At 39.1% G+C, this 25,076-nt stretch overlaps 1 protein-coding gene and 2 pseudogenes across 3 annotated transcripts in view; 2 read left to right on the top strand and 1 right to left on the bottom strand.

The window, feature by feature from the left end:
• POLR1A (RNA polymerase I subunit A) overlaps positions 1-25,076 on the top strand; it is an 87,342-nt gene that overhangs the window by 28,237 nt on the left and 34,029 nt on the right. For all 3 annotated transcript variants that reach the window (XM_025050891.1, XM_025050890.1, XM_025050888.1), the window contains exons 13-14: positions 4,759-5,013; positions 16,079-16,270. In XM_025050891.1, coding sequence (XP_024906659.1) covers positions 4,759-5,013; positions 16,079-16,270 — 447 coding nt within the window. The remainder of the gene's footprint in view (positions 1-4,758; positions 5,014-16,078; positions 16,271-25,076) is intronic.
• Positions 11,272-11,946, bottom strand: LOC102884851 (annotated as a pseudogene).
• On the top strand, positions 20,413-23,003 carry LOC112484534 (annotated as a pseudogene).

Genomic DNA, 25,076 nt, shown 5'->3' with positions numbered 1-25,076 from the left:
CAGCTTGTCGTCTTGCTTCCTCCCCATCTTGCAGCTCTCCTGATGCAGAGCAGTAACATGCCACATGATTTCTGCTTTGGTGGCAGGGAACACATGCAGGAACAAATCAAGTCACCAAATTTGTTCTTATCTAGTGTATTAAGTAAGGTTTGTGTTCAGGCTCACAGGTTTTCCTGCCTTCCTTAAGTGCCTGGTGTTTTGCTAGGAGCTGTGTGAGAACTGTAAGTGAATTCAGGGTGTATTTCACTTAACAGTTAACTGAAGTCAAACATTGAAATGGTGTCCATAGGAAATTTTGAGAGAAAATTGAGAATGGAGAGCAGAGTGGGGTCAGGTGGTACTGAGTGAGGGCTCACTACCTCCTACGTACTGCGCTTGGACAGGATCCTGTCACCCTGGAGTTTACTGTGTCACCATTAAGGAATGAGACTGCTGAGTGCTATGGCAGGCACGATAGGGAATAGCAATGGAGGACGGTGACTTTATTTACATGATGCTCAGGAAGAAAGGAGTTTGAGGGCATTGTGTAGGGTGGGCTGGCAGGGGGCTTTGTAGTCATCAGGAAGCAAGTGAGGGCCAGCTTGAGGGCTACTGGGGAGCTAGGGGTGAAAGCAGGGGATGTTTCAGAGGGAGAGCCGGGGGACTTGGCGATAGCTGGGTGTCAGGGCTGTAGAAGAGAGGAGAGGTGAGAAGGAAGCCATGGTTTACAGAATGGGAGAATGGGAGAGCCCTGGACGGAGTGGCATCTGGGCCCTTCTAAGGGGTGATCGTGGAGAATCTCAGGGCCCATCTTGCATAAAAGGTAGAAGTACAGGGCTTGGATTAAGGGGCCACAAAGTTAAGCCTTGAAATTATTAGAGTGTTAAATCCTTTAACCACAAAGTACAATATAGAAAATGGGGGAAACTGGGAAGTTGGGCCTCAGGAAGCTGAGGGAGAAGAGAGTGGTGTCTGCGTCTGTCCTCTCACATGTGGGCGAGGGGTTCTCTGGGTCAAGATCAGCCCCTGGGTATCTTTGTATCTCCCAGGGGCACTTATTAGATATTCGTGAGATAAATATGAAATTCAGATGAATGAGGAAACCGAGAAGACGCATTATTTTTGTCCAAATGAAAATCACCTATGATCTAGAAGAGCAATTCAAAAAAAGAAGGAGCCAGGTTTCAGAGCCTTTGTAAGGCAGCAAAGGCTATAACTGAGGACATTTGAAGAAAAAATATAAGAATATGGGGGTTTCTGACATTATTGGGATGTGAGGATGAGGCAGCTGCAACAAAACCACTTTGCATGGTCTCAGTTACGGCTATAGGGTTGGAGGTGAGTGGGCTTGGGAGCTTATAGAGGGACAGTTGGTCTCACTGCCCCACGTTGGTCAGTTCATGGGAAGTGACTGAAATGCATTCTGAGCAGCAGCGAGGTTGTTTGAGGTGGGCCCAGTTGCTAGTCTTCCGGCTAAAGTTCTAGCCATGAGTACACGGTCCCTGCCTCCTCCTCCAGCCTCACCTCTCAGCTCGCCCCTCACACTGCAGCCATCCCGTCCATGCAGGGCTCTCTCTCCCCTTCAGGCCTTGTGCTTACTGTCCCCTTGCCCTCTCCTGGACTCCCCCACTAACTCCTGCTAGTCCTTTTCTCAGCAATGCCCTCCTTCCTCCAGCACAGAGGTCCACAAACTTTTTCAGCAAAGGGCCACATAGTAAATATTTTAGGCTTTGTGGGCCCTGAAGCCTTGCTGTTGTAGCGTGAAAGCCGCCACAGGTGGTAAGCAAATAGGCATGGCTGTGTTCCCCAAAATAACTCTATTTACAAAAACAGGTGACTTGCCTGTGGACTATAGTTTGCCCCTCTCAAAACTGTGTGTGGTCCCCGCACTGTGTTCCCACCACACCCTCATCCTCTCACAGCTCTTATTGTGTTGTATTGTCACTGTGTATGCACCCATCTGTCTGCCCTTGAGTTCCCATGAGGGCAAGAGCAGGATGTTCTGCTCACCACTCGGAAACCCCTGTGGAGTGGATGGGTCCAGGCTGAGGCATGGGAGGCTTTGAGGCATGAGGGCCACGCTGGACCTGACGATGAGGCCCAGGGGCAAAGATAGGAAAGGACTTTATCAAGGAAAAGTAGTTCTGACATCAGGACCTGAGGACTCAGGATGATTATCTTTATTCTCCAAAAACTCAATCACGTTATACATATAATATATACTTATAAATTGCATCAAATATGTGTGCACTTATAATAATTTATTTGTAATTTGTAAAGACTTTCGTCAGTGATATTGTGTATAGATCAGGGCTAAAGGGCTGGGTGAAGTCACAGGTCCAAGTGAGGATGAGAGGGGTTAAGAGAGGAGGGAAAAGGATGACCGAAGGGCCTGTCTCCCAGGAGGTATGAAATCTCTGCCCCTTCCCCTGGGCCTCGTAAATGGAGGAGGAAGTGGGCAGGACAGCCAAGTCTCATTTCTCGGCCCTGCAGTCTGCCAGAAGCCGATTTTGGCTCTGGGTATGCCTCTGAAAACTCTGACCCGGGCACAGGGGCATGCTAATTTTCACTGCAGTATTTATTTAGAGACAGATGAAAAAGGAAGGACTTCAGGTTTGGTTTGGCGAGGGGAATGCCCTGTGCTCCAGGGCTTCTGTTTGAATTGGCGGGTGCCTGCCAGTCTGGCCTGCGTGCCTTCCCAGCTATGGGCTTTGCTTATGCTGGAGGATGTCTCGAATTTGTGAGACTTAGATCTGAGGCCCAGCCTGGGGTTTTGAGCCTGGGCCACAGGTCGGGCAGTTACTCCCTTGAGAGCCTAAAGAAATAAGACCTTGAAAGTCAGCTCAGGCTCAATAACATGCCCTGGGCAGATGCTCATGGGAACCCTCAGAGTCCAGGTCTCCCTGCAAACACTGAAGCGGAGGCAGGGAGGGGAAGGTTTGAGTTCCTTGGGGTGCAGAAAGACTGACTCTACATCAAGTGTTTTTGGAACTGCCTTTTAGAATTTGTGAGGTTTGCTCCCTCCTTCACTGAGTTGGGGGAAACTTTCAGCCTAGATTAGTAGGAATGGGAGGAGGGAGGTGGGGAACATCTCTTATTAACCGTAGCCTCTCTCTTTCTCCAGCTTTCTGATACAGCTTCATAAATGTGGACAACATAAGAAGACAGTAGCCTTGGAGAACTTTGTTGTTCCCTCAGCCTGTTATCTGCTGGGATTTAGAGGAGAATTGGGGTGGGGGGAGGTCTCACTGAGTCTCCACGATTCCCCTGGGCTGCTAAGGGGGCCTGCAGAATAGTTGAGGTAGCAGTTTTTCACGCATTTGCTTTTTAAAATATCATTTTTATTCATCATTTAGAAAGCCCGGTAGTTAATATAAGATAAAAGGCAGTAAAAGGCTTAACAGATCTAATATTAAAGTCAACTTTGTGGGAGGAGGTGTTCTTTTGGGAGGGCATGACCAGTGGCATATTGGTGAAAAAAAGTGTGAATGGTGCTTATCTTTAAGGGGTAAAATTACTTGTGGTTTTTATTTTCTTTAAATTTGTCTGTATTTTGTTTTCCTTCTACAATGAGCATATCATTTAGTAGTTTTTGCTTTATTTAAAAATACTTGAAGATCTTTTAAAAAATTTTTACAGAAGTAAATAACCTGCTCATCGTAACATGAACAATACTAAGATGTATAAAGGTAATAATAATGATGTAAGGATAATCTGTGCCTTACTCGCCTTCCGCATGCGCCCCTGGCCCTAAGGAGCCCAGAGTAGCAGCTTGGTGAGGAGCCATACATCCTTTTCCCTTTGTGTGTATAAATACGTACAGAGTTGGATTGGGTTTGAATTGCCTCATCCTAGCACCTTAGCTGGCATCTGGATTTTTTTTTAACTGGAATACATTATTGCCGTCACTTCAAGACTGGGAGAGATTTAACAGAGCCCTTTTCATCAGTGCATAATATTCCATAGTATATACCATGATTTATTCACCTATGCTCCTTCTGTAGGGTGGCCAGGTCATTTTCAGTTTTTGCCACTATAAACAGTGCCACGTAAACATAATGTTCATAAAGTCTTGCATTGGCACTCTTTTTCTTCTGAAATGCCAAAAGGAAATGAATTTTAAATGTTCTAAACACCTTTGTCAAATTTCTTTCCTGAAGACTATGGCAATTTAAACATTAATATTTTGAATGTAATAAAATGTTTTCAGAGGGCATTGAACTGGGAATCAGGAACCCTGTGTTCCAGTCCTGGCTCTGCTATATGAGGTTGGGCAAGATATTTCTAAAGTGTGGAATTTATACTTAGAATAACATACTCATGCGTAAGCAGAGGGGATTCTAGAGGTCTGCCAAGTCCTTTCAAGCCCAGGGGTTTTACAGCTACATGCAGATATGATGTCTTCAGATGTATCCATTTCTTTCTTCAAATTAATTTTCTGAGGAATTCAAGACTCTGGAAAGGGCATGCATCTCTGAAGTAGACAGAGTTTCTGGACAGAGGTCTGGAGCCTTGTCTGTTGCTTATACCACTGAGCCCAGAGCCCGGGTCAGGGCTGTGCTAGGCTAGCAGCTATTTCTCAGAGTACCAAAGAGGCTTAGTGACTATTTCTCAAAGAATTCTAGAGTTTTGCTCCAGACTAAAAATTCCCCCTTTATTTAGTTGAATAAAGCATGAGACAGAGGCCACACTCAGGCCAGTCGGAGGTGAGTTCCCAGAATAGTTGTAATGATACTGAAGTTGCCTCTGATCACCCTTCTGCTCTCTCCCCTGCCCTAGGTGTGCCGGCATGTGAAAAACGGGGACATTCTCCTCCTGAACCGACAGCCCACCCTGCACAAACCCTCCATCCAGGCACATCACGCCCGCATCCTTCCCGAAGAGAAAGTCCTACGGCTCCACTATGCCAACTGCAAAGCCTACAATGCTGACTTTGATGGAGACGAGATGAATGCCCACTTTCCCCAGAGTGAGCTGGGCCGGGCCGAAGCCTCTGTCCTGGCCTGCACGGATCAGCAATACCTTGTTCCCAAGGTAGGTCTGACTTTGGGGCCATTCCACAGTTATTGCCGGCACAACTCGACTCTTCAGATCTGGGCCCTCTCCAGTTCCTGGAGTCAGTGGGCCCAGGGCAGAGGCATGTGGAACACAGGGTCCTGGCTACTTTCAGGTGGAGTTTCTGGCCCTCTAGTTCCTTAGAGCCAGGGAAAGGTTTCTGTTTTGCTGCCTCTTAAATGGAGAAATTATAAGTCATCACCAAAAGCTGAGTTTAGCAGCTACATAATAGGCTTAGATTTGTAGCTTATTAGCCTATGGCAAGCATTAGCATCCCAACTGTGTTGGTCCCCATGATCCTCAGATGACTTTGATCCTTTGAATTATGATTGAATGAATTTTAAGAGACAGCTTAACTCCAAGTACCCAGATGAGGTCCCCTCCAGCCCACGAAGGCATCTCCTCTTTGAATCCCTTCCTTCTCTCTCTCACTGAGGCTGGTCCTCAGAGGCCTGGCCAGCTGACTCATTCCTACTAAGTGGCAGAGATGGAGTGAGCATGTGCTCATGGGAGCAACAGAGCGGGGAAAGAGCCGCATCCCTCCTTACTCCTCATCACTCACCCAAAGACCGGAGGCCTTTTAAACCATAAGTCTCATGCATCAGTGATTCACAGTAATACATCATTCACTTGGATTGTGGTAGAGTATGAAAGAATTAGTAGTAATGATAATACATTTCCTACTGTACCACTTGGAAATGTGGCTACCATTTCCAAGCACCTTTTCAGTGCCAGACAGGATGCGAAGCACTTTGGAGGCTTCTCCTTTTACCCTCCCCACAGAGGGTGGAGTAGGTGCTACTAATGTCCACATCTGCACATGAGGAAGTGGTGTAACTTGCCCCGAGACATGTAGCTGAGAAGGAGGAGGAGGAACCGGGAGCTCCTAGATCCTCGGAATTTTGTTCATTTCCCTCTGTGGGCCCTGCAGCCCTTCTGCAGGAGAGACAGAGACCGTTGCAGTCTGAGAAGCACTAGATTCTGCTCAGAGATGTCCAGCATTGATTACTGCCCTCTCTTTCTGGGAACTTCTCTTTCCCCATCAGTCATCTCCCTCCCTGGAACTCAGGCAGGTGGCCAGGGGCTAGTGCCCTAGCCTCTTTTCCCACCAGATGCACCACAGTGGGTTCATAATGAACACAATTGTTTAACTTTACTTTCTGTGCCTACCTTAGCCGGCTGTTGATTAGTGAAGGGGCTGTAAGTAGGCAAGAGTTAGGGCCCACTCAGGGCACTTGGAAATTAGGAGAAATAATTTTACTAATTTTTACTAATGTACTAATAATTAGATGAAATACTTAGAATGAGATAAGTTTACTAATTTGAAAATAGGCTTTTGTCTTTTCATGTAAATGGTAACGGTCATAGCTATAGTTGTAGTGGCAGTAAAAGCTCACCTGTTAAGTACTTCCTCTTCATTTATGCACTGCTTCACACAATTTGCCAACATTCTCTTATTTAGTCCTCACAACAGCTTTATGAGGCAGGTGCAATTTTTAGATGAGGAAACACGAGTGAGTAACTTATCAGCCAGCAATGAGGTCAGGATTGAACCTAGCACCTGACCCCTAAGCCCATATGCTCAGCCCCCTTGACAGGCGAGGCTGGGGCTAGGTGAGGGCAGTAAGTAGATGCCAGGGCTGAGCTGGCTCTCTGACTCTCTACAGACAGCATCACATTTCACCACAGGGAACACTACCAGAGAGCTGCAGACGGTTTAATTTTGCTGGCAGAGTGACCTCTGGACATTAGCTGTGTAAGGAGTTGGGGCGCTCTGAAATTCTCAGACCAGTGAACTTGAATGTTCTATACCTGATTTTGATTGAAAAAGATAATATAGGGAGCTTCATGTTTACACCTGTCCTGCAGATGCCTGACCTATTTAAATCCAGATGTGCCTCATCACATGCTCCCATGCCTATGAGTTTTAGGTCGGTAGACAGGCACAACACAGGTAAATAGGCTTATATCAATAAATTAATTTTCTTTTTTTAAAAATTTTTTTTTCAATTACAGTTGACATATAATATTGTATTAGTTTCAGTGTACAACACAGTGATTAGACATTTATATACCTTACGAAGTACTCACTCCAATAAGTCTAGTACCTACCTGAACCATACATAGTTCTTACAATATTATTGACTATATTCTCTGTGCTGTACTTTACATCCTTTTGACTGTTATAACTGTCAATTTGTATTTCTTAATCCTTTTCACATTTTTCACCCAGTGCTCAATCCCCCGCCCTTCTGGCAATCATCAAATCGTTCTTTGTATCTAGTTTGTTTCTGTTTTCTTTGTTCATTTATTTTGTTTTCTATAGTCCACATGTAAGTGAAAATATATGGTATTTGTCTTTGACTTATTTCACTTAGCATAATACTCTCTAGGTCCATCAATGTCCTCACAAATTGTAACATTTCACTCCAGTGCTCAATCCCCCGCCCTTCTGGCAATCATCAAATCGTTCTTTGTATCTAGTTTGTTTCTGTTTTCTTTGTTCATTTATTTTGTTTTCTGTAGTCCACATGTAAGTGAAAATATATGCTATTTGTCTTTGACTTATTTCACTTAGCATAATACTCTTTAGGTCCATCAATGCCCTCACAAATTGTAACATTTCACTTTTTATGGATGAGTAATATTTCATTGTATGTATGTACCACTTCTTTTTGATCCATTTGTCTATCAGTGGACATTTAGGTTACTTCCGTATCTTGACTAATGTAAATAATGCTGCAGTGAACATAGAGGTGCATATGACTTTTTAAATTAGTGTTTTGGATTTTGTCAAATAAATACCCAGAAGTGGAATTGCTGGGTCATAATGATAGTTCTATTTTTAATTTTTTGAGGAACCTCCATATTGTTTTCCATAGCTGCTACACCATTTTCTAATCTCACCAACAGTGCGCAAGGGTTCCCTGTTTTTCCACATCCTTGACAACACTTGTGTGTGAATTTATTGATGATAGCCATTCTCACAAGTAGGATAATCAAATCTCATTATGATTTTAATTTGCATTTCTCTTATGATTAGCAACATTGAGCATCTTTTCATATGTCTGTTGGCTGTCTGTATGTCCTCTTTGGAGAAATGTCTATTCAAATCCTCTGACAAATTTTTAATTGGATTATTTGTGTTTTTGGTGTTAAGTTGTTTGAGTTCCTTACATATTTTAGATATTAACTCCTTATCGATATATCTCCCATTCAATAGGTTGTTTTTTCATTTTGTTCATGGTTTTCTTTGCTGTGTAAAATCTTTTTAGTTTGATATAGTTCTGTTTATTTTTTCTTTTGTTTCTTTGCCCAAGGAGATGTATCCAAAAAAAAATATTACTAAAAGCAATGTCACAGAATTTACTGCCTCATTTCCTTCCAGGAGTTTTATGGTTTTGGGTCTTACATTGAAGTCTTTAATCTATTTTGAGTTTATTCTTGTATATGGTCCATGAAAGTGGTCTAGTTTCATTTTTTTGCATGTATCTATCCAGTTTTCCCAACATCATTTATTGAATAGGCTGTCTTTACTCCATTATATATTCTTGCCTCTGTTGTCATAGGTTAGTTGACCATATAGACGTGGGTTTATTTCTGGGTTCTCTATTATGTTCCATTTGTGTATGTATGCATTTTATGCCAGTACCATGCTATTTTGATTATTATAGCCTTATAGTATAGTTTGATATCATGATACTTCCACCTTTGTTCTTTTTTCTGAAGATTGCTTTGGCTAGAGATCTTTGTGTTTCCATATAAATTTTAATATTATTCTAGTTCTCTGAAAAATGCCATTGGTATTTTGATAGGGATTGCACTGACTCTAGATTACTTTGGGTAGTATAAACATTTAACGATGTTAATTCTTCCTATGCATGAGCACAGTATATGCTTTCATTCATTTGCATCTTCAGTTTCTTTCCTCATTGTCTTATAGTTTTCTGAGTACAGGTCTTTTACATCTTTGGTTAAATTCCTAGTTATTTTATTCTTTTCGATGCAATTGTAAATGAGATTGTTTTCTTAATTTCTATTACTGATAGTTTGTTATTGGTGTATAAAAATGCAACCAATTTCTGAATATTAATTCAGATATATCCTGCTACTTTACTGAATTCATTTATCTAATAGTTTTTGGTGGAATCTCTAGGGTTCTCTAAATATAGTATCATGTCATCTGCAAATGACAGTTTTACATCTTCATTTCCAATTTAGATGGATTTTATTTCTTTTTCTTGTCTGATAGCTGTGGTTAGGACTTCCAATAGTATGTTGAATAAAAGTGGTCAAATTGGACATCTTTATCTTCTTTCTGATGTTACAGAGAATGCCTTTAGCTTTTCCACATTGAGTACAATGTTAGCTTTGGGTTTATCATATATGGCCTTTATTATGTTGAGATATGTTCTTTCTATAGCCACTTTGCTGATATTTTTTAGCACAAATGGATGCTGAATTTTGTCAATCTCCTTTTCTGCATCTATTGATATGATTATATGATTTTTATCCTTCATTTTGTTAATATGTATCATGTTAATTGACTTGCGGATATGGAATCATCTTTGCATCGCGGGAATAAATCCCACTTGATCATGGTATTTGATATTTTTAATGTATTGCTGAATTCGGTTTGCTGATATTTTGTTGTGGATTTTTGCTTCTATGTTCATCAGGGATATCAGCCTATAATTTTCTTTTTTTGTAAAGTCTTTGTCTGGTTTTGGAATCAGGGTGATGGTAGCCTTGTAAAATGAGCTTGGGAGCTTTTTTGCCTCTTGAATTTTTTGGAATAGTTTGAGAAAAATAAGTGGTAATTCTTTGACTGGTAAAATTCACCTGAAGCCAGCTGGTCTGGGAATTTGGTTTCTTGAGAGTTTTTGATTACTGATTCAATTTCATCAGTAGTTAATGGTTCGTTCAGATTTTCTGTTTCTTTTTGATTTGATTTTGGAGGCTTATATATTTCTAGAAACTTATCCATTTATTCCAGGTTGTCCAGTTTGATGGTATATAATTGTTCATAGTAGTTTCTTTTAATCCTTTGTATTTCTGTAGTTTTGGTTGTCGCTTTTTCTCTTTCATTTCTAATTTGTTTGGGCCCTCTGTCTTTTTGTTGAGTCTAGCTAAAGGTTTATCAATTTTGTTTAGCTTTTCAAATAACCAGCTCTTGGTTTCATTGTTTTTCTATGTTATTCTCTTTTAGAATATTTCATTTATCTCCACTCTGATCTTTTTTCTTTTTTGACGGGTAATACTGTTTATTGAATTAGATTTTCCTATTTACAACTGAGATCACATCTATATATTATTTTGCTAGCCTATATAGGTACATTACTTCTGATAAGTTTAGACTTACAACGAATGGACTCAATCATACAAACACATACACACACACAATCACACTCATTGTTTTAAAACAGTAGTACGTACATTATACTCCTCCTATAAAGCCAACTTTGATGATTAAAAACAGCTAGTTTCAAACATCAGTCTGATTTTGAAGATGAACCAAGATGCACATTATATGATTCTAAAATCTATTTTAACCATTTTGTACAGTTGCTATCTTATTGGGCTACAGTATATATTTTTAAAAGGACACCGATGAGAGGCATCGTCTAGTGTTAATTCCCCCTTCTCTCAAAAACCTTTGGCCAAGGATTGTTCATTGTGAAGCCTGACAGGACCCAGTGGTACTTCAGGAGCAGTCCCATTACTGCTTGGAGGTAACAGAAGCAAGCCACACCCTCCCTTAATTCTACCACACTACGCCATTCACAAATAGTTCTGAAATTAGAACCTATACTATCATACTTAAAAACTTAGGGACATGGAGAGTCAGCTAGAAAAGAAAGTCATAGGTTAGTAGGTAAGTAGGTGGGCACATGAAGGGCCAAGCAGCTCTGTCTAACACCTGTGTATGTGTGCTTTAACTAAACAAGTTCAGGAGGCTGACAGGAATAGACCTGCTCAATTCATCTTCCAAATCAGAACAAGACTAAAAAGCTCAGGCTTGAGTTTTCAACTATGCCTAGGTTCTGCCAGTGATGAGGAGCTTGTAAGATCTAGGTAAGTAGGTGGGCACATGAAGGGCCAAGCAGCTCTGTCTAACACCTGTGTATGGGTGCTTTAACTAAACAAGTTCAGGAGGCTGACAGGAATAGACCTGCTCAATTCATCTTCCAAATCAGAACAAGACTAAAAAGCTCAGGCTTGAGTTTTCAACTATGCCTAGGTTCTGCCAGGGATGAGGAGCTTGTAAGTAAGATATCTGCTCTATCTGCGCAACACAATGCATGCACACAGCATGCCCAGCAGCTGAAGAGCTGCAAATGCCAGCGCTGCCCAGATAACATGCATCATGATTTCTTGTAGCTTCTTCACAACTAGAGCCTCATACCACTCAGTGCGAGGTTGGAGGGATAGGCCAGACTACCATAACAGCTGCTGGAGGTCTCTCTACAGCAGCTGAGAGGGACACTCTGGTTTTTGGTTTCTTTGAACCAGTCAGTATTTTCCCAGTCTGAGTAGCTGTGAATTCCACAACAGTGCAGCTGTCTCTATATATAATCTATAGCCTGGCTAGCGGCATCAAGGTTGGTTTCATTGTAGGTCTTACATACTTTCTGAATGCTGTGGTCAACCTCATTTTCCACCTTTGCTCTATATATGTATCCCAAAACCATTACAATGACTTCTGTGACAAAAACCCAGGGTCGGATGATGACAAACGTGGCCAGTCCACAGCAGCTTTTGTGGATTGTGGCACAGCAGCCAATTAGCCCAATAATGAAAAGTAGGGTTCCTACAGCTATGATCGCTACAGCAGGTAGTGTACACATCTTCAAAGAAGTGGTTGTAGTCATCATAAGTGATGAAGACATAGGCTCTCACAAAATGCTCACTGCCCCCAGAAGATGAGGTTGAGAAACACCAGCACGGTCTTGGAGGAGGTGATGCTGCACTGGCACGTGATGTAGGTGGTCGCTGGGGCCCTGCTCGGAGAACTGGATGCGCCCACCCAGCGAGGCCGCAATAGTGAGGCCTCTCCACTCTGATCTCTATTATTTCCTTCTTTCTACTCACTTTGGGCTTTGTTTGTTCTTCTTCTTTTAGTTCCTTTAGGTGTAAGGTTAAATTGTTGATCCGAGATTTTTCTTGTTTCTTGAGGTAGACCTGTATTGCTATGAATTTCCCTCTTAGAAACTGCTTTGGCTGTGTCTCACAGATTTTGGGGGTCATCATGCTTTCATTTTTATTTGCCTCAAGGTATCTTTTGATTTCTAACTTGATTTCATTGTTTAGTAGAACGTTATTTGTCTTTCATGTGTTTGTGTGTGTTTCAGTTTTCTTGTAATTAATTGTTTTCATACCATTGTGATCGAAAAACATGCTTGATATGATTTCAGTCTTCTTTATTGGTACTTGTTTTGTGGTGTTAACATGTAGTCTATCCGGGAAAATTTTCCATGTGCACCTGAAAAGAATATATATTTTGCTGCTTTAGGGTGAAAGACTCTAAAAATAGCAATTAAATCTGAATGGTCTGATGTGTCATTTAAGGCCTCTGTTTTCTTGTTGATTTTCTGCGTGGATAATTTATCCATTGATGTCAATAGGTTGTTAAAGTCCCCTGCATTTACTACTATTCATCTGTCCCTTTACTTTCATCAGTATATAGCCTGGCCGTGCTTTATATATTTAAGTGTTCCTACATCGGGTGCATAGACGTTTACAAGAGTTATATCCTCTTGTTGGATTGACCCCTTTATCATTATAAAATACCCTTCTTTGTCTGTTGTTACAGCCTTTGTCTTAAAGTCTATTTTGTCTATTATAAGTATTGCTACCCAGCTTGTTTTCATTTCCATTTGCATGAAACAAAGTGATGCAAAAAGAAGTATCTTTTTCCATCTCTATACTTTCAGTCTCTGTGTGTCTTTCAATCTAAAGTGGGTCTCTTGTAGGTAGCATATGTATGGATCTTGTTTTTATTATTCATTCACCAGCCCATGTCTTTTGATTGAAACATTTAGTCTGTTTTCATTTAAAGTAATTATTGATAGGTATGTATTTATTGCTATTTTATTAATTGTTTTCTGATTGTTTTTGTAGTTCTTTTCTGTTCCTTTCTATTCTCTTTATTTCTTATATGTTGATGACTTTCTGTAGTGTTATGTTTGGATTCCTTTCTCTTTATTTCTTGTGTATCACTTTCAGATTTTTGGATTGTGGTTACCACATACTTCATATATACCAAGCTATCTTTATAGTAGTCCATTTTAAGTTGATGGTTCCTTAAGTTTGAACACATTCTAAAATAACTACAATTTTTACTGACCCCCTCCACATTTATGGTTTTGTTATTGTGCTTTACTTCTTGTGTATGTGTGTGTGTCTGTCCCTTAATTTATTGTTGTAATTACACATGATCTTCCTACTTTTGTCTTTTAACCTTTGTGCTGGCTTTATAGTTAGTTGAATAAATTAATTTCTTAACAAATAAAAAGTAAAACATTTCTAGGGGATTATTTAAGAGTTCACTTCACTTTTATTCAATTTCTTTTGTCCTAGGTAAAGAGCTTTTGATTCTTGATACATTTCATTTAATTTTATTCTTAATGTAAATGCCAAGAGGTAGAATCCTTATGTTTACTGATGATGATAAAAATAGAACACATCTTGACATACTTTGGTGGCAGTGTCCCAAGAGGACAAGAGCTGGCTTTGTTAAACTAGGAAAGCCATTTTTATTGGTCATGTTTTTGGAGTATCTTTATTTCCTTTTGTTTCCATTTCTCTTTGTTTATTATTCCGTTTCTTCTCTATTTCCAGATTCTCTTCCTTATCTAACCATAGTATCCAATTAAAGTACTTTTTTTCTTGTTGGTTGTATGTATTTAATAGAATTGTAATTTGTCTTCTTACTTAAAATAGGAGATGAATAGAATTTTATTTCTTTTCCTTAAAACAGTTAAACTTTTTATTTATGTGTTTCTTTGTGGATTAATTTATTTTCTTCTGGGTTTTTGTTTGTTTCTTTGTTTGTTTGTTTTTATTGAGGGCCAATGCTTTGTGGAAATTCTTTTAACAAGACTTGGGAATAGTTTCCTGGCTTCTACTAAGTCAGCTAGAAGATTCAAGTCATGTGATATTCTGATTCTCTAAGCATCTTAACCAGAAACGTTAACCGTAATGGCATTTTGCTGTGATAGTAAGTGGAATAGAATAGCTGACAATTATCTGGGTTTTTGATTCAGAGATGATCTTTCTGATCCTAAGCAGGATTTAGGAAATTCAGAATTATAAGTAGACCCTTAGTAAATTGCTTTAATCAGCATTCCTCTGTAGAATTCATGATTATTGCATTGAAAGCAATTTAGTCATTAAGATAATTTTCTAGTCATGTAGAAATCTAGATGGAGAGAGGAGAAGGCATGGAATAGATCACATAACCTGTAATTAAGTTTTTTAAAGGAATAAAACAAAAGAAAAACTCTCTATCTGCCTCCAAAGACTGTGGGATGAGTCAAATGCGTAATACTGGTTTGAGTTTTTCCCCCAAGCAAAATAAGACTATGTTTTTGGAACAAAACATGGAGTATAAATTTTTATTCAGATTGGTACTCAAAGCTTTCATCAGAAGGGCCGTGTGCTCCATTCGATATTGCCTTTCATCTATAACGTCTATTCAGCCTATCTGTAATAATTAGCTTTGCGTTTACATAGAGCCATTGTTGCAGTATTTAGACTATTTGACAAGCATCGTTTTTAGCTTTTGAGTTAGTACGTGTAGTTAAATTCCTGTTGTTTCTCCAAGGCTGCATTTGTGAGTTCCTTTAGCCCTATTTATAAAACATAGCCATAATGTTGGATAGTATTTAACAAATCATCAAATGATAACAATCTTTAGATCCACAGCACAGATTTTTCTCAAGTTCCCATAAACATTGAAAAGTTTGCAAAAACTGCTTCTCAAAGAATGACAGTGAGCACAACTATTTTTACTTTAGTGTGCCCTGTGTTGCTGTGAGCTTAGACCTATAGATAAGGTTCAGGAGACTGAGGATCAGAAAGCCTGTGACGCATGTCAAATGAGATAAATGTACCCACCAAAACTGGGGCTTTTATAAAAGCCCTTGTTTGGGCATTTGGTAGGTAACAGTCTTTATTAAGGGCACACATGAACACGTGCTGCATTGTGAAAAGACACTCATAATGGACATTCTTTCCTTCTACAATCATGTATGTCAAGACTTTCTCACAGCCCTCTAGAGGAACCTCTACCTAAACCCCCACCTCCCTGCACCAGCTGACTCCAAGTCACTCCTCAGGCCTGGCTATAATACTGCCCTTCATAGAGCCCATTCCCAACTATCCCCCTGCCTCGAATCTGTGTGGTGATCCGTTCTGTTGTTTTCCTCCATGGCATTTAAAACTCTCTGTGTCAGTGTATTTATCCAATCATTTGCTTCTTCTAGCTCTTCCTCTTCCTAAAGGATCATGTTTGTTCGGTCTACTGAAGTACATTGAAGGTCTAACCCAGTGCCTAGGCAACACAGTAGGCTCTCAGTAACTATTTGTCGAATGGATGACCAATTTAGAGGAGAACCAGGCCAGAAATGTATGAAAAATACTAAAGCATAAAACCAAAATATAAAAACAAGAACATAGCTAACAGCAGCCAGGCCAAATTTATGCCTAAAAGCCAAAAATATGCTGGAGTAACTAGAACCAGATGGGAGTATGGAGAGAAGGCTTTGGGAAGTGAATGAGTTTGAGGCAGTTTTAGTATAGAACTGTGGGCAAATGGCAAAGGCGGGAGCTGGTCAGTCAGGAAGCCCTGGCCCTGTGCTGTGGGAGGCAGTTTCCTCTCAAGATGAGAGGCCTGGGCACTGGCCAACTGAGGCTGTGAGGAAGGATGACATGGGGCTATAAGGCAGGGCTGTTGCTGATAGGTAGCCTCCAAGTGGATGATTAAGCTTTAGAATGTGACTTAAACTTTATCTTTGTTCTTCTCTTATGTTTTGGTTTGTAGGATGGCCAGCCATTGGCAGGCTTGATCCAGGATCACATGGTTTCAGGTGCAAACATGACCACTCGAGGTTGCTTTTTCAACCGGGAGCAGTACATGCAACTGGTATACCGAGGACTTACGGACAAAGTGGGGCGCGTGAAGTTCTTTCCTCCCGCCATCCGAAAGCCTTTTCCGCTATGGACGGGAAAGCAGGTAATTGGGAGAAAACAACCAGTGTGTGTATAAGGAGGCAACTGGCCACTCATATAATAGGTTTTATTCTCTGGAGAGCCCACTCCAGAGACAGAGAAATGACAGCTCAAGCAATAGTCTGATTTTCTCTTTGATGGATTGGTTTCCTGGGTGTGGGTGGTTTCAAGGGAGTATCTACTAAGAGTAGGCTACATGGTTTCTGTCCTTAGCATCTAACTTAAACTTGATATCCTCATAATCTAAATATGGTGCTTATAGGCGGTGGTGTTGATGTTAGTATTAGTCATATCTGTTGGGAGGAGCCAAGTGCTTTGCAGAATGCCTTAACTCATCTCCCATTTGCCCCGAGAATACTTGCCAGTGGCACTTAGGGCTGCAGCGTTTATCCCAAGATAACTCGCCAATTATAGTCCTAACCTTACTCTCGGTTTGCCATGAAATATTTTTTTTTATTATTTTTTGCATCGCTCTAGTATATTGTTAGTCTTTGGAAACAAATGACATCATTCTGTTTATAGCATTCTGTTTTTAGTAGTGGTATTTCCATTTACAAAATATAGTAATTCTTGATTGCTGAAAATGTCAAATCCTAGAAAACATAGCATTCCTGTGCATGATGTCAACTCTGGCAGTGAGCTGCACTTTTTTTATCTAAGCAGGAAAAGGGTTCAGTGTATTATTTAATCCTCACAACCAGCCTGCAATGCAAACACTATTATCACTATTTAGCAAATAAGGATATTGAGGCTTAGGAAAGTTAAATTACATGCCCAAGTCTATAGGAGACAGTTGGAATTTAAATCCAGGATTTTCTAACTCCTAAAGCATCACACTATACTTCCCTTTAAAGTAATAAAATACTAATATATGTGGTGACTAAATAATTCAGTGCAATAAAATATGTGCTTCTGCTGTTGGCTGGGTCTCCATTAGTTTTAAGGCCCAACTACTAATCAGCTATGTATTCTAGGCTCTGTGGACCTCATTTCACATCTATAAAACCAAGAGTTTTAGGTTGACGATCTCTAAGGTGTCTTCCAGCTCTGCAGTTCTTTAAAGTCTGTAGACCTGGGTCTTGACTGATTTTTAGTTGGTAAACCAACCTTCCATTCCTGGGATAAGCTTTACGTGGTTGTGAGGCATTATCCTGTCTATATATCATTGAATTCAATTTGCAAAAGTTTTGTTTAGAATTTTTTTTTTTGTATTTGTGTTCATAAGGGATATTAATCTGTAATTTTCTTTTCTTGTAATATATTTGTCTGGTTTGGGTATCAGGATAATGTTGGCTTTATACAGTGAGTTGGGAAGTAGTCCTCTTCTTCAGTTTTCTGTAAGTGTGTAGTACTGCTATTTTTTAAAAAAAAAATATTCGGTAGAATTCATCTGTGAAGCCATCTGGACCTGGCATTTTCTTTATTGGAAGGTTTTTAAACTAAAATTTCTATTTCTCTTACACATATAAGACTATTCATGGTATCTCTTTCTTGAATGAGCCTCTGTACTTTGTTTTTTCAAGAAATTTGTCCATTTCATCTAAGTTGTTAAATTTATAGGCATAAAGTTATTCATAATAGTTATTTACCATCCTAGTCTATATTTACAGTCTGTAGGGGGGTGTCATCTCTCTCATTCCTGATATTGGTAATTTATGTCTTCTCTTTTTTCTTGATCAGTTTGCCTAGGAGTTTATTGATTTTCTTGCTCTCCAAGAACCAGTTTTCATAGACTTTTTCTATTTTTCTGTTTTCTATTTCATTAATTTTACTTTGATCTTTATTATTTCCTTTTTTCTGTTTATATTGGGTTTGATTTGCTCTTCTTTCTCTAGTTACCTAAAAGCTTGATGCTGACATTGTTGACTTGAGACTTTTTCCTTTCTTTATACAGGCATTTCATGTATAAATTTAACCCCCTAAGTTCTGATTAAATACCATCTCTCAGATTATGATATGTTCTGTTTTCATTTTCATTCACTTGAAAATACTCTCTAAATTACCTTTTGATTTATTTTTAACACATGAGCTATTTAGAAGTCCATAATTTAGTTTTCAGATATTTAGAGATTTTTCCAGATACCTTCGTTACTGATTTCCAATTTAATTCCTTTGTGGCCAAAGAACATACCTTGGATGACCTGAACCCTTTTAAATTCATTAAGATTTGTTTTGTGGTTTCAGTTATGGTCTATCTTGGTAAATGTTCTTTGTTTCCTTAAAGATAATGTATAATCTGCTGTTGTTGGATGGAGTGCTTTATAAATGTCAATTAGATTCGCTTCATAGTTCAAGTATACTATATCCTTGCCAATCACTGTCCTTTATCGCCTGCCATTCATTGTCTTGAAAACTATCGTTTCATATTCTTGTGTGCTTTTATTGTTGTTTCTGCTGGGAGAGTAAATCAAGTCATAATTGCTCTAGCCTGCCCAGAAATGGAAATCGATTTAACAGAATATATGGGGAATTTTGCAGTTTAAGATTAAAATCTGTAAGTATGGATAGTTTAATTCAAGGAGTAGTAAGCTTTTTCTGTAAAAGCCAGATAGCAAATATTTTAGGCTTTGCTGGCCATACAGTCTCTGCTGCAACTACTCAACTCTGCCATTATAACATCAAAGCAGCCATAGACAACACATAAATGAGTGGGCATAGTAGTGATCCAGTTTAACTTTATTACAAAAAGAGATGGTGGGCCAGATTTAGCATATAGGCTGTGGTTTACCTACCTCTGATTTAGTCAGCTATATATATTTGTCCACATTATTATTCCTATTCGTATTATTTTTATTATTCCTGTTTATGTTTTCATTATATAAGCGATCTCAAGTTATCTTGGAAGTGAATGGATTATAATTCTTAAGTAATTTATTGTCCAGAATTTGTTAGAATTTTATTTAAATGTAAGCAGTATTCAAAATAAAACCAAATAGTGGATGAAGAATATATATCTAGAGCCATGAATATGTTCATTCCCTTCAATCTGGGAGTCCAGCCTAAGAAAATAATCTGAAATATAGAAAAAGATATTTGAAAAAGCAGTCCATGGTTTATAGTGGTAGAAATTCAGAAAACCCTAGGTACTTAAGATTGGAGCTAAGTGAATTTGTGAAACATCCACTTGTTAAGATATTATGTGGTTGTTAAAAATAGTGGTTTCAAAATATTGTAGCAATCTGGAAAATTCTCTGACATAATGGTAAAAGAAGAAACAGAGTATACAACTCTATGTGTAATCACAGTTGAAACCATGTTTAAAATGTATATGAAAAGTTTACCATAAAAAAATCAAAATGATAGAATAATTCAAGATTTTTTTTTGATTTTATAATGTTTCTGGGCTATGGTTATTATTTTACAATTAAATGAAACTAGAAAATCGGTCCAGGTTTTACTTCTGTAATAGTTGAGAATATTCATTGTTTCTTTAGAGGTTGGTACAAGCTTTTGTTTCTTTGCAAATAGGTCAAAGTGGAACAGTGACTACTACTGTTCCACAAGAATTTGTTAGTGGCTCAGTCTGATTCTACAGAAAAGAGCCATGTTTAGAATCAGAAGATACGGAACTGAGCATGGGCTGTTTATTTGTATGGCCCCAGAAAATGAAGTCTTTGACTATCTTTCCAGGGCATTTCATATCTTTCTTGAGTGCTTTTCTTTCTACTTAGACTCTGAGGTCTCTCATCATTTGTCCAAAGACCCTATAAAGAAAGAGGATTTGCCTGTAATTGCAGCTCTCAAGTGTACAGCTCAGTGAATGTTCACAAAATGAATACACCTTTGTAAACTATCACCCAAATCAGAAAGTAGAATATCACCAGCACTTCCAGAAGACCCCACCAGAACCCTCTCAGTTTCTACTACTCCCCGAAGGTAGCCACTAACCTAACTTCTAACACTATAGTTAAGTTTTGTCTTTCCTTGAACTTTATATAAGTGGAATCATACAGTAAATCATATCTTTCGTGTGAGTCCCTCATGTCATCACATATAGTAGTGGTTTATTCATTTTCATTGCTGTATAGTATTTCATTATATGAGTATACTATTGTATATTTATCTATTTTACTATTGATGGACATTTGGGTTCTCTTCAGTTGTCTCCATTTGGCTATTACAAATAGGGCTACTATGAACATTCTTATATATATCTCTTATGGAACATATATATGCATTTTGATGGGTAAATACCAAGGAATCAAATTACCAGGACTTAAGATCTGTATTCAGCTTTAATAAATAGTTTAATAAACAGGTTTCCAAAGTGCCTGTAGCAGTTGACTAGCAGGGCATGAGAATTCTAGTTGCTCCTTCCTCAGTAGAACTTGATATTTGTTTGTTTCTGGTTTGTTTGTTTGTTTGTTTGTTTTTAATTTTAGCCATTCAGACAGGCGTGTAGTGGCATCTTATTGTGGTTTTAACTTGCATTTTCTTACTGACAAATGAGGTTGAGCACCTTTTCATATGCTTATTGGCCATTGGATATCATCTTTTATGAAGTGCTGGTCAAGTCTTTTGCCTATTTTCTATTTTATGCCATTTTTTTTATTGATAGGTAAGCGCTTATTATATATTCTGGTGTAAGTCCATTGCCATCTATATGTATTGCAAATACCTTCAACTTGAAGACTAGCCTTTTTGCCTTTTTACCTAATACTGTTTCCTAATGATCATGCTTTTCTGCCTTTTCTTGGCAAAAATGGCAACCAGTGACACTGTTCTGAAGAGACTGGAACAGAAGGATGCAGAGATAAATCAAATTATTAAATATCTTAAGCAGCAACTTTCTCTTCTTAAGGAGGAAGCAATTTTGCAGGCAACTTTAAGAGAAGAAACTTCGAGTTGAAAATGCTAAATTGAAGAACTGAAGCAAGAGCTAATTCAGGCAGAAATTAAAAATGGAGTGAAACGAATACCATTTTTTTCTGGTACTCCGCTGCATGCTAATTCCACGGTTTCTGAAAATGTGATAACAGTCTATACCAATAACAACCATATCTTCTGGTGCCAAAGAACAGATGAAAGGAGGAAGAGGAGGAGAAAAGAGGTGAAAGAGAAACTTGAAAAGAAAGGAGAGAAAAAGGAGTAAAAAAAAAAAACAATCAATAGCAGGAAGCACTAACTCTAAGCCAGTAGTAGATGTTTCCCGTCTGGATCTTTGAATTGGTTATATCATCACTGCCAGAAAACATCCGGATGCAGAGTCTTTGTATGTAGAAACTAAATGTTGGAGAAGCAGCCCCAGGAGCAGTTGTCAGTGGCCTGGTAACCCAGTTCCTCTTGAACAGATGCAAAATTGGATGATGATTTTACTTGGTAATCTAAAACCTGCAAAGATGAGGGGAATACTGTCTCAGGCAGTGCCGGTGTGTGCTAATTCACCAGAAAAAGTTGAAATCTTGTCACTTGCTAATGGGTCTGTTCTTGGAAACAGAATTACTTTTAATGCTTTTTCTGGAGAGAAAGGAGCTGAATCCTAAGATTTGGGAACAGAGCCAGTCTGATCTTTACACAAATGATGAGTGTGTGGCTGCATACAAAGGAGCTCCCTTTGAGATATTCTGGGAATGGCAAAAATTAACTTAAGAGTTATTAGCTTCAAGTTCACCAGCCTTGAGATGGTGACTAATGATATGGGCTACCAAAGAGAAATACATCAGTAGAGGTAAGAGTACAGATATTGTTTGAAAGAAAAGCCTCACACACAGAATTCTAGCACTGTAGCTGTTTATAGCCTCCAATAAGGAGAGGCAAAACAAAAAACTTAAAACAACCCTGCATGTTGAGTTATAAAGGTATAAGTAAAGTTCATTTATTTAAGTCCAAGAAGTTCTGGTAGGCCAGGACATGGTATTGTAATAGAATTTTATCTTTTTTCTGAAAAACTAAACATTAGCAGCATTGTTAACCTATGTTGATAACTAAATACAAATGAATTTTCACAGTTATTGTGTACTCAGGATCGATTATCATTTTGGGAATAAAGACTGCAACAAAGTCAAAAAAATTTTTTTAATTATGATTCTCATAGATAACTGCTACCTTCACAATTTAAGAGAACGTTGCAAATGGTCTTTTCTCCCTAGCGTAATAATTTATGACCAGAAAGTAAATCGTATACTTGTAGAAAGTCAATGCGGAAGGAGACCTCAAATTATCTTGTCTGACTCCCTGGTTTTTTAAATTGAGATATAATTCATATTTAACATACATTTTACCATTTTTAAAAAGTGTATCATCCAGTGATTTTTAGTGTATTTACTGCATTGTACAATAATTACCACTAGCTAATTTCAGAACATTTCCATCACCTTTAAAAGAAACTCTGTACCTATTAGCAGCCAGTCCCAGTTTCTCCCTCCCTTATCCACTGGCAATCACTTTCTGTCTATGGATTTGCCTATTTGGGATATTTCACATAAATAGAATCATATAATATGTGGCCTGTTGTGACTTGCTTCTCTTACTTAATATAATGTTTTCAAGATTCATTCTTGTTGTACCATGAGCAGTACTTCATTCCTTTTTATAACTGAATAATATTCTGCTATATGGATATACCAGTTTTTTGTTCATTTGACAGTTGAAAAATGGGTACTTTGGGTTGTTTTCCTTTTTGGCTATTACAAGTCAAGCTGCAGTGAATATTTGGGTACCAGTTTTTGTGTGAACGTGTGTTTTCTATTTTTTTTTTTGGATATGTAGCTGAGTCTTTTATTAAGATTTTCTTTAATTTCTTTCAATGGGTGTTATATTTCTCAGCATACAAGTTTTACACTTCTTTTGTTAGATTTATTCCTATTTTATTCTTTTTGATGCTGTCATAAATGCAATTGTTTTCTTAATTTAACTTTTCAGATTGTTTATTGCTGATGTATAGAAATACAATTGATTTGTTGTTGATCTTACGTCTTTCAGCTTTGCCAAAGTCATTTACTAGCTCTAATAGTTTTTTGTGGATTCTTTAGAGTTAGATTCTAGTTATAAGGTCATGTCATCTGCAAGTAGTGGTAGTTTTATGTCTTCCTCTCTGATCTGGATGCCTTTTATTTCTTTTCTTGCCTAACTGCCCTGTATAGAACCTAGTACATTGTTAAATATAAGTGATGAGAGCAGATATTCTCGTCTTGTTTCTGATCTTAGGCAGAAAGCATCCAGTCTTTGATCATAAAGTATGTTCGCTGTGGGTTTTTCATAGGTGCCTCCCCTTTATTGCTGATGTTTTTTTCTATTCCTATTCTATTGAGTGTTTTTATTGTGAAAGGGTGTTGAGATTTTGACAAATACTTTTTCTGTCTCCTTGATTTTGTAGATGGGATGGCAGGTCGTATTTCCCTGTCCCTAGATGGTTGGATACATGTGTTTCTGTTACCTTTCCCATCCTGACTGTGCCCAGCCTAGCCGTCCTGCTGCACATGTGGCGCTTTAGTTGTGGTGGAGCTTGTGGTCAGCATTCTGGGGAAGTGTCACCCCACTGTCTTTATTCCCTCACCTGGGAATGCTGGCCTTATGGAGAGCCTGGGTCATGATCTTTCTGGTCATCTGTTGCTGAGATAACAAGGAATAGTGTCTGCTTTTTTTTTTTAAGATGCTGTTGCCACTTGTCCTCCTGCTCCTGGCGTACATACATGAAAAGGCAGCTGCTCTCATAACTGCCCTGACCTTGTTGTGCACATATAACAACACTACTTTGTAGGGCCTGGCATAGGCACACAAAGAGCTGTTGATGCCCCTGATGGCTCCCAGCCCCTCCACAGCCCTGGGCCCTGTCACACCAGCCTGTCTGTCCCCTTGCCTGCTACATTTTCGGGAATAATATGCTTTTGGTCCTTCTGTAGCTGACCCATGTTCATCCCCAGGTTCAACTGCCCCTACTTGTGTTCTCTGTGGAGCAGCTGCTTGAGAAATTGTCTCTCCTGGCCTTTTGTTAACAGCCACTTGTTGAGTAGATAGCCACACTGATGAGTCAGTTGGGACAGGGGATGGGCTCCTTGTCCTTCTAGTAGCCATGATAATTCCAGTGACATAAATTTATTTCTGGTGTAGCTCTGTAGCTAATTGTGTGGAAGCCATCAGGTTGCCGAGTAGTCACATAACTGATGTACTTGACACAGAGACTCCGTCACATGGTGCTCCCCTCTCAGGGCACTATAATAACCACTTCTAAAATGCGAGTCTTTTCTCGTCAGTTTCACTTAGGAGGCTTATTCTCTATGGCATTTATTTAGCCTCAGAGTCTAGAACAGAAATATATTTGGAACAAGTGATCCTATTAAAAGTTAAATCAGAGAGTGTCACTCCTGTGATCGAAACCTACCAAATAGCATTCTTTCTCAAAATAAAAGCCTCTATCTGAAATGCATGATCTGATCTCTGCACGGCTCCCTTCCTTACTGCCTTCTTGGTGTGAGGCCTTCTCTGCCTATCTACTTAAAATCCTGCATTCTCTCTCCCTCCCCACTCCCTCACCCTCATTCTGCTCTAGGTCCTCCTTCCCTGCTTCATTTTTCTTCAAAGCATGGATTCCCTTTGGGAATGGAGGTTCCACTGAAGGCAGAGACTCTATTTTATTCACAGTTCTTCCCAGCGCCTGGCTCATAGTAAGTGCTCAGTGTATAATGGCTGAATGAATGACTGGGTCTTATCTGTACTCTACGGATGAGCAATGCTAGGGCTAACAGAGCGTGATCATTTTCCCACAGCACAGTCAGTGATGGAGTGGGCACTGGAGCACCCCCTCGTCCCTGGAGCTTCCTTGCAGCCTGCTTCTCAGTGGGGTGCCTCAGGCCTCCTCCGTGCTTCTTGGA

This window comes from Pteropus alecto, unplaced genomic scaffold (genome assembly GCF_000325575.1).
Source record: "Pteropus alecto unplaced genomic scaffold, ASM32557v1 scaffold117, whole genome shotgun sequence".
Classification (NCBI taxonomy): domain Eukaryota; kingdom Metazoa; phylum Chordata; class Mammalia; order Chiroptera; family Pteropodidae; genus Pteropus; species Pteropus alecto.
This window is presented reverse-complemented; position numbering and strand designations above follow the sequence as displayed.